Source organism: Podarcis tiliguerta, assembly GCF_965153285.1.
Source record: "Podarcis tiliguerta genome assembly, chromosome: 3".
Taxonomy (NCBI): Eukaryota; Metazoa; Chordata; class Lepidosauria; order Squamata; family Lacertidae; genus Podarcis; species Podarcis tiliguerta.
In genome coordinates this window covers 55522686-55540158 of record NC_139536.1, presented here as the reverse complement: position 1 = coordinate 55540158, position 17473 = coordinate 55522686, and the positions used below count along the sequence as shown (strand labels likewise).

The 17473-nt window shown below is 44.6% G+C and overlaps 1 protein-coding gene across 1 annotated transcript in view; it reads left to right on the top strand.

The window, feature by feature from the left end:
- Nucleotides 1–930: 930 nt before the first annotated feature.
- The window catches only part of PPP1R14C (protein phosphatase 1 regulatory inhibitor subunit 14C), a 41426-nt gene continuing 24883 nt past the window's right edge, over nucleotides 931–17473 (top strand). Inside the window, exon 1 of the mRNA XM_083435167.1 lies at nucleotides 931–1415. Within this exon, the coding sequence (XP_083291293.1) occupies nucleotides 1152–1415 (264 nt within the window). The 5' untranslated portion in view covers nucleotides 931–1151. The remainder of the gene's footprint in view (nucleotides 1416–17473) is intronic.

The following is a 17473-nucleotide window of genomic DNA, read 5'->3' as shown; positions in this document are numbered from 1 at the left end:
GCAATAGTGGCTGTGTACACACCATACATTGAAAGTACACCCCCCCCCACCGGAATCCTGGGAACTGTAGTGAGAGGTCACAGAGCTGCAATTCCCAGAAAACTACAATTCCCTGGTTTCTTTTCTGGGGGAAGGGCATGGGCTTTATTGCGTGTGCAGGACTAGCCAATTGCCCGATGCCATACAGTAAGGTCCAATGTCTCACTATTCCAGTTTAAGCCCAGTGTAACTTCAGTGGTTCCCTATGGTGACTGGTAGTGGCTATCCACATATTAGCCTTCCTAGATTTAGCAATGCAGAGCGTTCTGGTATCCTTAAGCGCTACATCTGATGCAAGTTCCATCAGATGTAGCTTGTGCCATCACTGCTTTTGTTCTCCCAGTATAAATCTCCCTTCCATGTAATTCGTACAGTCCCATCCTACCCCTGTTTACTTGAAAACCCCTCTGGGTGTCAGTATTTTAAAGGAACAGGGTGTCTTTGAGAAGGACCAACCTGCATGAACAACTAAACAACTATCTGACTTTTAGTAGACATTTGAAGGCAGCCCTGTTTAGGGAAGATTTTAATGTTTGATGTTTTTATCTTGTTTTTAATATTCTGTTGGGAGCTGCTCAGAAAGCTGGCTGGAGAAACTCAGCCAGATGGGCGGGGTATAAATAATAAAGTATTATTATTATGATGATGAACAGGTGGGAGGAAATTCAGCAGGTGAACCTTGGGCAAAGCTTCACCTGACGAATTGCAGCCTAGCCACTATGCAGTCACGAAGTGGTAGCCCTAATGAAGCTTGCTTACTTAAAGGCACAAGAGCACTGGCCACGGGGAACGTTGGTAACCCCAAGAAGCGCTCGAGGGGGGCGGGAATCTGCCTGACGTCAGGCGGGCGGCGAGTTGCGCCTTTAAGGCGCTCTCCCCGCCCCGTTTCCCGGCCGCCGGCCGCCCCGCCCCTCCTTCCAAGGCTGAACCGGCGGCGAGAGCAGCGCGATGAGAGGCTGCGAGCTGCAGGTGCAGGCAGGGCTGGCAGCGCGCTCTGGCACGGCGGCGTGGCGGGCATAGAGCACCTCGGCGGGCAGCCGTAACAGAGACCCCCGCCAGCCCGAGACCCCCGGAGGATCGGTCTCCCCGCGCAGCAGGGGCTGAAGCAGACCATGTCGGTGGCGACCGGGGGCAGCGAGCCGGGGCCCGCCGCCACCGGAGGAGGCGGAGGGAACCGCGTTTTCTTCCAGAGCGGCGGCGGCTCGTCCCGGGAAGAGTCGGTGGCCCCGTCGGCGGCGGTGGTGCAAGTTCAGCAGCAGCAGCGGCGCCACCAGCAGGGCAAAGTGACGGTCAAATACGATCGCAAGGAGCTGCGGAAAAGGCTCGTGCTGGAGGAGTGGATCGTGGAGCAGCTCGGGCAGCTCTACGGCTGCGAGGTACTCCTGGCTGGGGAACTGATCCCGGGAGGGAAGGAGGGAGCCTTCGGGGTGATCGGGGCCCGGATCCGAAAGGCAGGAGGGAAGGGCGCCCCGTCGAGGCCCCCAGACACACCCCACAGCCCTCCGCGGCTCCCGGCTGGCCGGAGAGCGCCCAGCAAGTAGGAGCCACAAGTACTTTCAATCCGCCCTCCCTGCCTCGGGAAGCGGCATCCGGGCGAGCAGGGAGACTGAGCAACACGCTGCCTCTCCAGCGCCTTCTACAAAACCGCTTTCCTGATTTGATCGCATTTTTTTTTTAAATTAACCTGCATGCCATTTTTAATCCTCTCATTTGCATATTGGGGATTCCTTTTCATCACGGTCGTTTTATAAATTGCACCGGAGTGTGAAGATCTCCCCGGCTGAGGAAAACGCCGGAAATGTGTGTGTGCGTGTGTGTGAATCTGAATGAAGCCACCTCTAAATGACATTCCCGTGTTCTGTCTCCCCTTCAGCTTCGCCCTCTTAAGGGTGTGTGTGAGAGAGAGAGGGCGGGGGGGGGGAGCTATGCAAGATTCCCACTTCCCACAACCAAATAAAAGGGCACGTTGTTGCCCCTTAAAACAAACCCGTGTCTATTTTGCCATAGGTGTGCTGAGTGGGGGGTTCTGGGTGTTCCTGCATGCGGCGCTTCTCCTCGGGATCATGTGATGCTCATTACCCTCCGCGCTTCTGCCTACAGCGGCTTAGCTCAAATCCTCGGCCGGCAACGCGGAGGAGCGCGCTCACTTCTATGAATGGTTTATTTGCCTCTCTTTCTTGGCTCCAAACCCCACCAGCCTGCCATACCACGTACTGTTGATAATGATATTCATTAGTGTACGCGGAGCTGTCGGTTTGCTAACCTCTCAGTGTGATCTCAGATCGCAGGTTTAAAGTGCAAAGAGATGGAAACTGTTTTAATATCTGAGGCCAGCCTTAATTTGTTAGGCTAAGTGGGCTCTCCGCTTTCGGATAATGCGTAAAATGGGGAGGACATCGCAACCAGTGAGTGCTTCTGTCAGGCTTGCATACTAACTAGAGGTCGTATGTTACTAGATGTTTCTGTAAGGAGAGGAGCATGGGAGGTGGGGTGGAGTGATTAGATATATTTTTAAATCGTGAGTGTTGCCTACCTTAATCTTGTCTGTAGTCAACTTAGTGCCAGAGAAAAAAAACCAGATCAGTGCCTTTGGGGGTTCATTTCAACGGAGTTGGCAGTCCTTTTCTCCTACAGAGCCTGTTTCACGTTGGAGTTTGGTGGAATGTGTCAAGGCTTGTGCTTGGACATGTTAAATGAGAACGTTGCTTATTCCTTTACTTACATGTTGGGAATTTTCCTGGTGAAAGAACAGTGAGTGACAGTTCAGTATGTATAATGGGGAAAGCAAGAATCAGCTTTCCTCGGGGATGATGAGTTGTTCCTAAGGAAGCCAAGTGCTCATCAGGTTAGCAAATAGTATCTTGCACAATTTATATTTGATTGGAAGAATGAATGCTCGATTTCTAGCAGGATTGAATTGCTTTTGGAATTAGGTTCTTTTGACTTTGCTATGATAGTTAGCTTCTGTTCAAATAGCAAATTGGGGAAAGAGTGGTTGTGTTATTTCAGACTATAAATTTCTTAAAGAATTAAATGAGTACTGTAACTATATTACCTTCAGGACATATCTGAAGGCAGCCCTGTATAGGGAAGCTTTTTAAGGTTTAATGTTTTACAATGTCTTTATATATGCTGGAAGCCACCCAGAATGGCTGGGGCAACACAGTCAGATGGGGGGGGGGAGTACAAATAATAAATTATTAGTATTACTACTATAAATAACAGCTGGGAAGGGGGTTATGATTTAGATCAAAACCTTGGTTGTTTGGGAAATGGAGACTTGCAACTCTGCACTATTTTCCCAATGAAAATTATCCCCCACTCTCAAGCTGCTATTTCCCCAATACCTTGTCAAGGGGGACACAGGTATCATACCTGTAATATTGTCCTATGAAATAAAGAAGCTTGTGGTTGATTGTAATTGGGATTAATGGTTCCAAGGTGGGGCAAAAAAAGCCAAAACTCCTTTCCTCATCCCACCCTGACCCCCATGGTCCAGATTCAATTCTCTCTTTTCCTCTCCCAAATTTGTGTGCTCTTCAGTTGTTGTTGCTTTCAGCAATTTCAGAAATTGACTATTTACAGACCTCCCATATCTAGTTCTAGTGATGACCTTGGAAGTCTAGTTGTCATTGAGGTGGCAAACCTGAATCTCTGCTGAAGTATTTCAAACTCAGGGTGAGAGCTCATTGAATGTAACTCCATACAAAAATCCTGTGGAATTAGAAAACTTAAGTTAGGGCAAAGGGTGGTAGCCTAGTCAACTCACTGACATGCTAGTGTTTTGTAGCAGCTTATCTCCCTGCTGCAATGCTCCATGTGCACACACTTAAAGACCCCCCTTTTTTGTCTCACTGAGGGCCAAAGTGGAGGTAGTCGTGATTGTACACACATTCAGCATATTAATGGATAAAGGTCTACTTTTGTCACAAAAAGAAGTATGCTGGGAAAGAGACTTGAACTCTTTACACTTTGCCTCACAATAGTTTCAGACACTTCCCTGCCTGTTTCACTCCAGCACATGAGGTGAACTTGGCTGGAGAGAGCAGTCATTGAATGGGAGGAGGGTAAGACATTGGGGGAGGTTCAGAATTGGACACCTCCCCTCCCTGCTTAATATGTGAATGAATTAAGCAGAAGAGCCTGGTTGGATCAGGCTGAAGGCCCATCTAGTCCAGCATCATGCTCTCACAGAAGCCTGCAGGCAGCACCTGAGGGCAATGCAGTGGTACCTTGGGTTACAGACGCTTCAGGTTACAGATGCTTCAGGTTACAGACTCCGCTAACCCAGAAATAGTACCTCGGGTTAAGAACTTTGCTTCAGGATGAGAACAGAAATCGTGCAGCAGTGTCAGCAGGAGGCCCCATTAGCTAAAGTGGTGCTTCAGGTTAAGAACAGTTTCAGGTTAAGAACAGACCTCCAGAACGAATTAAGTTCTTAACCCAAGGTACCACTTTTATTGCTTTCTCTACTTGTGATCCCCCAGCAACTGGCATTCAGAGGCAAGCTGCCTCTAACAGCGGAGGTGGAACATAGTCATTGTGTCCATTGTAACCAATGATGGTCCTCCATTATGGCACTCCACATGTAGCTATTTCTATAGCATCTAGAAATAGGCCAGAAAAAGCATTTGGGATGAATTCTCCTCTGTTTTATGTTCTAATGGCTTCTTGGGCATCTAGCCTAACTGAAAGCTAGTAAAGAATTAAGAACCTGAGGGCAGGCTTCATTAGTTTCTTGCAACACACATCAAAGGAAAATGTCTAAATATTAATGCAGTGTAGAATATACATCTTCCATTGTTTTAAGTGAAGTGTACTATCGTAGCTGGAAGAAGCTTTGTCAGTAAATTGTGCCAATTTAGATCTTGTTCTGATGGTTTTGTCTTATTGGGTGGAGCTGCATAGTGCAACACTTGCACAGCTTGTCAGGGGCGTTATTCTATACAGCTATAGTTGAGTTAGGTATGGTGTTCAGTGCTTTGGCAAGACTGGTCAAGGAATCACCTGAAGTCTGCAAGATGTGAACGTGAAATGTTGCCGTGTCCTTGCCTTCTAACTTGAGTGCTTCTGTTCAAAGTGCCAGCCAGCCTCAATGATATGGAAGGTTCAACTGGGAAAATTCATGTTTTCCTGCCCCACCTTCCACTAAAGACTCTGTGGCTCTTGGGGGAGACATTGAGTGTTGCTCATTCCTCCTTTGATCGTTTTTGGAAAGTGTGTTTAGCCCCCTTAGGTGCATCAAGGCAAGTGGTAATTTTACTGACCGTTCGGGTTATAATAAGAAAAGTAAAATATAAATACAGTATATAATTAGGGCATAAGCATAATTAATTTCAGAGACAGGAAATGACTTTGGATTCATACATGTATTAGGTATAATTATTGTAAAATAAATGGTTAATGAAGCTGCAAGTTCTTATGCCTACAGGAAAGCGAATCCTCAGACAGATTGTGATGATTAAATGCTCAAGCCAGAAACTTGTTCTGATTTCTTCTTCTTGCCATTCTCATGTGGGGGGGGGGGGGGAGATTGTAAAAACCTATTCTATTCCAGATAATATTTTCGGCAAGAAAGGTAGCATTAAAGTTGTGCACTTTTAACATGTTGGTGCTTAAATAAGCAAGTTCTTTAATCTGAAAAGTTCACGTGTGTTATTGGCAATAACACACATTTGAATATTTGGAGCCTCTGAAAGGATGAGGCTAGAAAAGTATGCTAGAAAAACCTTTTTGATACTTGTAAGATCATCTTGACTAGTCCTCTCATTATAAAGGTTGCACTTTGATTTCTTGGATCAAAAGTGAATACTATACATTTGCTAGAATCAGCCCCAGGCTTGCATTGCTGAAATTGGTTTGGCCCAGCTCAGTTCCATGCAGGCACTGGCACCCACAGATCATGAGATGGTACATGGGAGAATGTGTGAACGGGTGAGCATTCCGGTGTAAGAGTTCTTCACTTTGTCCCAGGTTAAAGGTAAAGGGACCTCTGACCGTTAGGTCCAGTCGTGGCCGACTCTGGGGTTGTGGCGCTCATCTCACTTTATGAGCCAAGGGAGCCGGCGTACAGCTTCCGGGTCATGTGGCAGCATGACTAAGCCACTTCTGGCGAACCAGAGCAGTGCCATTTACCTTCCCGCCAGAGTGGTACCTATTTATGTATTTGCACTTTGACGCGCTTTCGAACTGCTAGGTTGGCAGGAGCAGGGACCGAGCAACGGGAGCTCACCCCGTCACTGGGATTCGAACCGCCGACCTTCTGATCAGCAAGCCCTAGGCTCTGTGGTTTAACCCACAGCACCACCTGCGTCCCTTTGTCCCAGGTTAGGCAGAACTAAATGTTAAGCTTACAGATCATAGCCATGGTAGCTGGTTTATAACACTGTGAAGGCTTTATCCAGGCATTGGGAAACTCGGCCCTCCAGATGTTTTGGGACTACAACTCCCATCATCCCTAGCTAACAGGACCACAGGTCAGGGAAGACTTTTTTGGGTACCAAGGATGTTAGGGTGATGTAGTAAACTGGCTGGACATTATGCAATGTCTATGTGTGTGCATGAGAGGAGGAGAAGGGCTCTTGTGCAAGGATCTAAGCCCACATGGTAGCGATTGTTGAAGACCCTGTGCTGCGCCTCTGCATATTAAGCTTCACTTGCATATGTTTTTGAGGGATCTCTTCACTTTCTTTCTAGCAGCTTCAACAGCATAGAGATGCAGACCAGTGCTCAACAAGAAGCCAAGTTCACACTGTTCTATAGCTTGTCATAACCCTTGCCTAAAGCAGTAGCCTTTGCTCTGATGCGGAGTTGCTGGCTGGATCAGTGGCAGATCTGTGGACTCAGAACAGCAACCTAGGCCCCAACACGGATGGCCAGCCCAATCATTAGTCCAGTGGCACTGGAGGACAACCCAGGTCCCAGCATCATGACCAAGCCTGAGCCCCACAGATCAGGAGCAGTGAAACATGAGACTTCCCACCCCCACAGGTCTCGGGAGTTTGTACTCTCTAAGCATGCATCTCCTGAGGAACCACCCCCCAAGATCCGGAGGGACCCACATCCCCAAATCACTTTGTCAATTCAGGGAGCACACCTGGATGGACTTCTCAGAAGGGCTCTAAACGAAAGGCAAAACACTCCTTCTGGTCTCAAGATGCAGACAACAGCTAGTATCTCATAGAAACCACTTGTGGCCACGTTAAAGCAGTTTCCTAGATCAATTGTTCCGGTGACCGCATCTGGCCCTATTTGAGAAACGGTGGCTTAGACAAGATAAATGCACTGCATTGCAAAGCAAGGCTGATGACTAATGTTGCGACTGGCTAACTTTGCCCTCCAGAATCTTAAGTGCAGGTCATTCCTCTTAATAGATTGTAGATTGTCTGTGGATCACTCACACAACACGGCTCCTAGAAGCTGCAATTTTAATAAGGTTTAGTTTACGACAAAGTAGTTTGCAATAAAGCTTGCAAACAAAGTGATGTTTAAAGCTATAAATATTTTCTGACTTGACTCTTCAGAGAATGGATCATATCTGGAAAGTGTTGGGTAAAGACTTTAAAAGCATTCTTTATAGTGCCTGTTACTTTAAAAATCTTGAAACCTGATGTGAGTGAGATGATGAACTATATTTAGAACATAAATAAATCATTATTCAGGGAACCCTTGTCTTTTCTATTTTTAAAGTAATGGATATGGTAAAACAGAAGGAAGTGATTTCAGGATGGCTAGTTACTACAGTAAGAATGCAACTTAATTACTACAGGAAAAGGAAAATGTTCAGTTCAGTGTGTATATGCCCCCGTCTGATCAAAAGAATCTTGAAACTTGATGAGGTTCATTTTTAAGCCAAGTCCCAAACACAATAGTGTGTGTGTGTGCGTGTGTATGTGTGTGTGTTAAACAGGGTCACATCAGAATACATATCAGCCTGTTTGTTCCAGGGACTCTAAATGGATTGGCTTGATAGAAAAAAGCAATCTATACTTCATACATTCATCATTGTCTAGCATATTGAGGTGGGATTAATATACAATAAGAGTGTTCATTTTGTAGCTAATAAAAGTGGAATATTGAAGCCGCTATAGGAGAACTGTGTTGTTCAGCCTGCTAGCCAAAGCATCATGGTGAATTATATTTGGGGTACTACTTTGCTACTCTGGGAGCATTTGGCTCCTTGCTCTGGAGATGATGGTGTGGAAGAAGGGCTCATGGGCAAAGTCATTGTTGATAGTATGGAGCTAGAATGGACCAATGGTCTGACAGTTATGGCAGCCCCTGAAGGTGCACTTTTACTGCTGCTTTGGAAAGTGACACCACTTGTCACATTTTCCCCTCTGGGCAGCCCATCTCTACCACGATGCCATCCTTTGTGGAACTGTCAAAATGCCACATGAAATATTTCAGGAGAAATATGCTTCTCTGTTTGATTACTCATTTGGGTTGAAATTATGCTTTAATTGCTTTATTTTAAGCTGCTTTTAGGGTGTATTCCTGAGGGCCAAAAAGTGGCACATACAATTTATTTGAAAATAAATAAAAACCTCTTATCCCTGAGGAAATGAACTTGCAGTGGCTGAGAAGATGGGCAGGACACCCACACTTCTATCCAAGATACGTATTATTTTTGTACAGAAGCCCCAATAAGAAGACCTCTGCTGGATCAGACCAGCATTCTGCATTCTCATAGACCAACAAATAATATTGCATGGAGACGTGTATGAAAATAGGAGCTGCGCTGCCCCGGAAAGTGTGCTCATCATCCTGTTAAGTACACAGTCTCCTCTTGAGGAGCAAACTCAGAAGGGCGTGTGACAACTTTTGTCAGTCGGAAGCAGAATTATTAATTGCAGTATTTATCTCGCCCTTTCTCCAAGGTAGTGTGTATCACACTCGCCTTCATTTTGTCCTTGCCAAACTGTCCTGTGGCTAAGTTAGGTTGACAGAGCATGACTGTCCCAAGGTTACCTAGTGAGCTTCCTGGCTGACTGGGGATTGCTCAGCAGTCTAACCCCTACCCGCCTGTGCAGTGTACTGACTGACTGAGCAGCTAGGATGTCACAAAGGATCCTCCTACTGTTGAACAGTCTTGTGGCTTATTCTAGAAAGGGGGGGGGGGGAGTTGGACACCAGATGATAGTGGAAATAATTCTTTTTGATAAAGGGAAAAAAGCACAGGGGAGAAGGGCAAAACTGACAAGGACATCATCTTTTGGGGTAGAGACAGGTAAGTGTGTCTTTTGAAGTATGAAAGTTTGGAAGGCATATTCACAGGGGTAAAAAAACAAAAACCCCACCTGTGTTGACCGCTATTCTTATGTGCAGCTGTGTATGCCCTACATTTCACACCATGATGTAGGATTTTGGTTTGACTGGGTGATCTTTGGGATTTTTTCCAACTCCAGAGCTCGAATTTGTTGATAGTCTTTGGTAAAATTGCCCATTTCTTTCCCTTTGTTCAGGAGATTAGCTGATGGCTGTCAATAGCAGGCTTTAGCAGTGACTAAGAAAATAGCCCCAGACTATTTGGAGAAGAGAGCCATGTCTGTCTTCCTCCTTTGCCTGGGGATGTTGTTTTTAACTCTATATGTGAAGGCCTGGCAGTTTGGGAGAAAGGCAAATGGGAGCTGAGTTGGTTTTGGAAGCGTTTTGAGGTGCTGGTTGTCCCTGATGTGGCGCTGAACATTGGAACGTGGTAGAGAGTTTTTATCCCATTTATTTGTATATAAGCACAAATATTACAAAACACTGCTAGCCTCATTCCACAGTAGACTCAAACTTGAGTAAGCACTATGCTCCTGAAGCTTCTCACCACCTAGAAATTGGGGAGCTTGTAATAACATGATTAGTTTGTTGGATAATTCATTATTTCACATAGTGCTCTCGCAAATTGTATATCTGTGTTGATGACAATTAACTTGCAGAAATACAGTATTGTAAACCCAGTTTCCAGTCGAAGTTGAGCACATACTTAATGAGCTCCTGGGATATAAAAGTGCTTCACTTTGAATCTAACCTTGTTAGAACACAAGGTTGAAGGATAGTGTCTTGGGGCCCCTCCAGATATCCTGTTTATTGCACATTCATGATGATTTGTGCTTGCAGTGCTACTGGAGTCATTACACGCAGTCCTGCTCTCAGTGCTATTTGCACATGCAAAGGTTTTGGGATGGTCACACTTCTTCGTTTCCAATCGGTGCATATTCTGTAACTTCCACTGAAATTCCATCTCTCTTTATCAGGGCTTTTTTTAAGCTGGAACTTGCTGGAACTCAGTTCCGGCACCTCTCAGGTGAGCACCATTGCCATTATAAGAGAACAAGGGAGGCCTTCATAGTGAGTCTCAGCACCTCTTTTTCCAGGAAAATAGCACACCTCTTTATACCACAAAAGCAACTTTTAGGGCTGCTTTTGTTGCACCATAGCCCCTCTGAACAGCAGCAATGTGGTGGCAATGTGGAAGTATTGCTGAGCAAGCTAAAGCAGAATAAATCCAGCACTAATTCTCTATTATTGTGTCAAGAAGATGTTGCAGGATACACGTGTAATAAAACAGGTGGGGAGAGGCCCTTGATTTAAAGACATGATACTGAAGTGGGTAGGGAAATGTTTTGTTCAGGTGATGGGAATGTTTGGCTCTCCAGGTGTTGCTGAAATACAACTCCCATCAGCTCCAGCAAGCATGACCAATTGCCTGGGATGATGGGAATGGGAGTTCAGCAATATCTGGAGGGTCAAAGGTTTCCCACACCTGGTTTTGTTGGGCATGTGCTTCACCCAGTGGCGGAGCAAACCAATTGGGTGGTGTGCGTCCCAGGGGCGGAGCCAGCTGCCTGTGGGGGTAGGGCCAGCCACTTGCAGGGCGGAGCAAGCCAGGGCAGGACACTCCGCGGGGCCTCCGAGGAGTCTGCCTGCCTCCTCCCTCTCAGCCGCCCTACAGCTGAGGGGGAGGCAGTGGGCGGACTGTTTGGGGCAGCACGGAGCCTGTGGGTGCCCAAGCCAGGAGAGACACATGGCTTGGGCACGTTGCAGGCCCCGAGGTGAGTGCTGCCCTGTATTTTGTCACTCCCCTCAGTGGTGACACCTGGGGAGGCCCGCCCCCCCTTCCACCGCCCCTGGCATCACCCACTACAACGTATTTTCAGAGTCTGTGCCAAAATTGGAGTAATTGGAGGGTCTCCTTGCACCCTCTTGCTAGTAAGAAAAGAATATTTTTTGGTGTACTGTTTCAATACATGAAAAGAGTTTAGTTGCAGAAACTGAAGTGATTCTGAATAGCATATTCTGAGTCAATAGCAGACAAATTGCCATTTGTGCAGATGTGTAGGCTTTTCTTACACCTACATTCAGAATCCAAAAAACTCACAAATTTGACTGGATACTACAGATTCTGTCATTCAACATTTTGGAGGGCAAAGCTTTTTGTGACCATTCATGTAAGATAAAGAAGGAGGCAGCTGTCCAATTCAAAAGTATATGATAGAAAAGTGATTATTGTAAAAAGCATATGAATATTCTTTATCCATTATTTTTGTGTACTTTCTGCAATAAGTATTGTACTGAGCTGTTCTCAGTTGGCAAGGCAGGGAAGGGGTTAACTAAGCCAACAAACTTAAATCCCCCTCAGGAGTGGATACTCCTCCCAGTTTCAGGAATTATTTCCTGTCTGCTTCCTCAAAAGTAATGTAAGGACAAGGGAAGCAGTATGAAGGAATGACAGTAATTGTTTTATGGGCTAGTAAGGGTAAAAAAAATGTTGTCCATACCTGGTTACCACAGTATCTGAAATGAACAGTTTTTGTTGAGAAATTGTGTCCCAGATTAAATCCTATTGACTTGTTTGGAACAAGCGCCTACTCTGAGGATCAAACTGGTTTTTGCAGAACTCCAGGGTTGAGGCTCAGTGGCAGGGCGAGTGCTTTGCATGTAGTTCCCGGATTCAACCCCCAGACTCTGAAAGACTAAAACCTGGATAGTCACTGGCAGTCAGTGCAGACAATACTGAGCTAGATGGATCAATCGTCTGCCTCTGTGTAAGGCGGCTTTCTGTCTTCCATCACTTTCTTAGCAGATCATCATGCTGGGTCCTGGGTGTTTTTTTTGGTGTGCTGCTAAACCAGGAATAGGCAAACTCCAGCCCTCCAGATGTTTGGGACTACAATTCCCATCATCCCTCACCACTGGTCCACTGATGGGAGTTGTAGTCCCAAAACATCTGGAGGGCCGGAGTTTGCCTATGCCTGTGCTAAACTGATGAAAGTCTTCAAGATGACATCTTAATACATATGCTGTGGCAAGATCACGATTAGACAAGCCTTCATTTCCCTGTTCATGCAGCATCTGAGGGTGGCTCCAACAGTAAAGCTATGGATACGTATGTAACATCTGGAATTGGTATCTGCCATGTTAAAAAGCAAGTCAACAGCTCTTTAAGTGAAAACTGCCGAAATCACCTGCAACCAGTCCTTAAGTGGCACTTCATACTGAACAAATTCCTCAACACTGCTGTTATAGATTGTGGTGAAATCTGCTGAACTAGGTGTAGGTCTACTTCAAGTAGCAAGGTTCTCCAAGCTGACGGCATTCTTCAGACTTGGAAGTGGCTGTCAAAGCTACTTAACCCATGATTAATATTGGATTGATTTTAAAGCATGTATTTCCTCCTCTGGCATTCGGAGCATGGCATGCAAGAATGCGGCTATGCAAACAGTATAAATGAGTGGCTGCAGTTGTTCCCTAGATCAGAGGAGTATTTCAGGCTTGATCAGTCTCTAATGAAATTATACTATATTGTATATTCTCCATGTTGGGAAAGCTCCTTCATAACACATCATCTTCTTCAGAATACTTTCCCCAGGCTGCAATCCACTCATTCCATTCTTCTCTTCTCTTCTCTTCTCTTCTCTTCTCTTCATGATGACCCTTCACCTGCCAATTGGGGTTACAGTCCAAGTTTGGGGAAATTAAACCTTGGTGGATTATCTTTATTTAAGCAAGGCCCATCTTGTAGAAAATAAACATATACTATGCATAGCTAGTCTTATCAGGCTATATATATATATATATATATATATATATTCTGCTTTAAAAATGTACACACGTAAATAATAAAACACAACATGGCTGACAAAAAAATGGGTCACTAGGAGGGTAAAATACTAAACATATTATTTTACAGTGCATAATAATGAGGTGATGACAGTAAACCAGTTCATTCAATTCTTCCATAAATCAACTTGGAAAACACAGAATGATATGCAACAGGCTACTTTCTGTATGTATAAGAGTAGATTAGAGGAAAACTTGGGGATTACATTCCTGTACTCTCCAGCGATGGGAATCCTCCTCACTGCACAATTGTCATCCTCATGGCATAATTTAGCCAGCAGAAGTCCTAAAGTGATTTTTAGAAATTACATACAATATATCATCAAATAATGATTAAAACAATTTAATGGAGAACAAATATTCTGCAGTTTGTATTGCAGTTTCATCTTCAGTATTTGGTATGTAATGAACCTGAACCATGAAAATATGATAATACAAACATTAAGAAATCTAAACATGCAAATGCACTCTTTTGGGGAACATGTACACTAAAGTTATTCTCTAACAAGGTACAGGATACCAACTCTTATAAGAAAGAGATGAGTTACATATTGTTGCTCACCACCCCAATATTTGAGCAGTGCAACATTCAAAAGGGATTCCGGGCAGTTACCCAGGGTTCTTTTTTCCTTCAGAACGCGATACAGCGGAGACCGTAGTGTCTTTAGGATGTATGGTTTATTTTCACATATATACAACCTGAACATACAGCATCAACATCAACAGCCCGAGAGGATCTTGTTCTCCCAAAGCCCCAGCATTGGATTCAAGCAGAAATCATACATCCCTCTGACTTTCTCTGACTTCCCAGTCTGCAGCCCCCCCCCTGCTTCTAGTGCACATTACTCAACTCTCAGCTCTCAACTCTGCCTTTGTTCTTCTAGCTACCCATGAGTTGAATGAGGGGCCCCTTCCCGTTTGTCTTCTCATGCATAGCCCCTTCCTTTCTTCCCTTAATGGCCCATTACCTGGGTTATCACCTCACCAGGCATCTATACCATGAATGAGAAGGGGAGCCAGGCATTCTGCCTACTACTCCCCCGAACTCAAGACAATGTCTTGCTTGCTACTTCTTATAACAAACTAAGGTGTTTTGGCATTACAAATGTTGTGTTAGCATATCTTGAGAGCAGATTTCATTGAAGCTAAAGAGGCTTTCAAGTAAAGGCTTCATGTGATACTGTGAAATGAACGTTTTCCTTTCAAGTGTTGTGTCTTCACGGGTTTAATAGTGAATCAACATAGGCTGTATGGCTAGATGTTAATGGCACCCAAGTGTGTGTAAACTCATTTTGTGACCTACTTTAAATCTGGCTTGTAGTGTTTTTCCATCTCCTGGAATTTCATTCATGTTAGCCAATGACTGATGTATTAATATTTATATTTGTCTGCACCTACTTCAGTGAATGCTTCTCACCTGACTTATCTGCTGTGCACTTCAGAATTGAGCTGGTTGCTATGGTTACCTACAGTCCTGGTTCAGAGGCTGCATAAACAGTATGTCGCAGGCCTTTTGCAGCATTTAGGGTGGGTTCTCATGTACTAAAATCCTCCCTGAATTTGCAAAATCTAAGTAATTACTGGCCAATGGCCAATACCTGGACATGGTTCTTGAGCAGGTGGTCACAGACCAGATCCAGGCGCTGTTGGAGGAAACTGATTTTCTAGATCCATTTCAGTTGGGGTTTAGGCCCAGTTTTAGCACAGAAAGTGCTTTGATTGCTCAGTATGATGACCTCTGTTGAGAGAGAGAGAGACGGGAGAAATGTGTCCCTCTTAATTCTCCTTGACCTCTCAGCAGCTTTCATACCATCAACCATGGTATCCATCTAGAGTTGCTGTCTGACTTAGGGGTGGGTAGAACTTCTTGGCAATGGTTGTGGCCCTACTTTGGATGGTCATTTCCAGAGGGTGATGATTGGGAAGTGCTGTTCAGCTCCATTGAGCCTTCAGTGTGGGGTTTCTCAGGGTTTGATTTTACCCCCCGTGCTGTTTAACATCTACATGAAACCACTGAGTGGGGTAATCTAGAGTTTTGGAGTACATGGTCAGCAATATGGTGATGACACACAGCTCTGCTTCTCCTTTACATTGGCAGGTGTGGCAGTGGATGTGCTAGACCTTTGTCTTGCCTCAATAATGGATGGGATGAGAGCCAACAAACTGAGGCTCAGTCTAGATAAGACTAAGGCACTATTCGTGGATGGTCAGACTGGGTGGATGGGAGGTGGCCTGCTCTTGATGGGGTTAAAACCATTGGAATACTTTGTTCCAGGCACCAGGCAAACCATTTTCCTTCTCCCAGGCTTTTGACTAATTAAACCATCTATGGCCTTTTAAACCGGAGAGGTATTGTTTTTGTTTGTTCCTGGGTTATGTATCTTGGTGTTTTTATCTTGTATAAAAATTAAATAAAAAAATGTACTGAGAAATGCCCAATCTACTTGCTTTTCTTTGTGGTATTTGATAATATACATTGTGTCTGTCATGTAGTGTTGGCAGCAGATCAACGCTGTGTGACAGTATGTAATGTTTTGCAACGGTTAGCCATGCCTAGCATATTTGGGGATACCACTGATAACAGCAAACAACTTTTAGAACTCATTAGCTACTAGATCAATTTCAAGTAAAGCTGTAAATGTTAGTGTATTGTTTTCAGTTTGTCCTATTGACTTCCATTCTGCTGTAAGAGAACTTGTTGCACTCCCTATTTCTGTTGCAAATATGGGTTTTGATGAAATATTAGTGGTCTAGTAGGAGGCGTTAAGGTCACCTTTGACTTTAAGAAAAATCTGTTACACTTATACAATGTTCTTGTTTTTGTGTGATTGTATAAGGTAGGGTGTGGTAGCCCTTCCCACTGGCTATTTAGACAAAGGCATTTGTAAACATTGCAGTTATGGTTAGGCATTTGCAATCAGCCTTTGCTTTTGAATAACTGCTCTTAAAAATCCAGCTTTGGTTTTAGTAGGATGAGCATCTTTGTAGGATCGGGACACACATCCCTGCCACACAAACACACCATCTTCCTAAAACTCTAGCTAAAGTAGCACATACAGGTAGAACTGTATTCCATGTTCTCTTCATCCTTTCTTACCATTAGCATGGTGCTGAGTCTTCTCTGTGCTTGTTCCCCATTTGTGGGAATTCCCTCTCTAGTGAGATGCATTTGTCTCTCTCATTGTTAATTTTCAGAAGGAATTTTAAAAACATTCCTGCCTACCTGAGTATTTGAGACTTGAAAGATGCTGTTCCTGGCAGTGCTGAAAGAATTGGCTGAGAGAATGTGATTGTTTTTAATGATACTAATGTGTTTGCCATCCTGGGCTCCTTTTGGAGAAGGACTGGGAAATAAATTGAATAAATAGTAATATGATATTTAAGGTATTTTACAATGCTCCCCTAACATGCCAAACGAGTCTCATCTGCAATCTGAAATGAAAATAAAATATGAAAAGGCACAAGCATCTCTGGTGGTGGAACATGGAATAGAACCGCTGTCTTATTTTACCTTACTGTTTTTTTAAAAAAGATTTTCATAGCACTCTTCATCATATTGAATTTCATGCTGGTGTAGAGTGCAAAACAAATTTTGAACAAAGTCCACATACTTTGATACCTCCATAGATCTCTGGGTCATAGCCAGGGAAGGATACATGCCTGGGGAAGGCTGTGCAAGGTAGTAATTTTTAACCTTTTCAGACTTAGGACCTACCTGTAACCCAAAACATGCATTTGGGAACCCACTTCTTCTTCCTTACTTTTTTTAACCCTATATTTGTATGATGTTGGTAATGTTGCTGCTGTTGCTACCGACCTTAGATCAGTCCATGACTCAATCATGAGTCTCAACCCAATACTTGAAAAGCAGTGGTCTAGGGAATATTCAAGTCCATCAAAGTTCAACTGTGCTTTTTAAAATTAAAATTAAAAAAATGCATGATTAGCAGTGGTATGCAGTGAATTTTTTCACAGGGGGACAGTGAGGGCCAGAGGCAGCAGCTTGCAAGGATGATTGTGGGGCGGGGGCAATGATGTCATGCACATGAGCAGCACACGTCCCTAAGCCAGGCAGAAGATTTGTGGGCTTTGGGAAAGAGGTGCCATACCTCTGACAGGATCCTGGAGCCCTCCTGCCTCCTTCCCAAAGGCAGGCAGGCTTTGGGAAGGTGGTAGGAGGGCTTTTGGACCCTTTAAAATATCACACCTTCCTCCCAAAGCTGGGCAGAAGGTTCCTGGACTTTGGGAAGGAGGTGCCAGGGGAACAGTTAGGGGACTAGCTTAGCCCACTGACCGCAGGCCACTGATGTCTAGCATTCTTTCA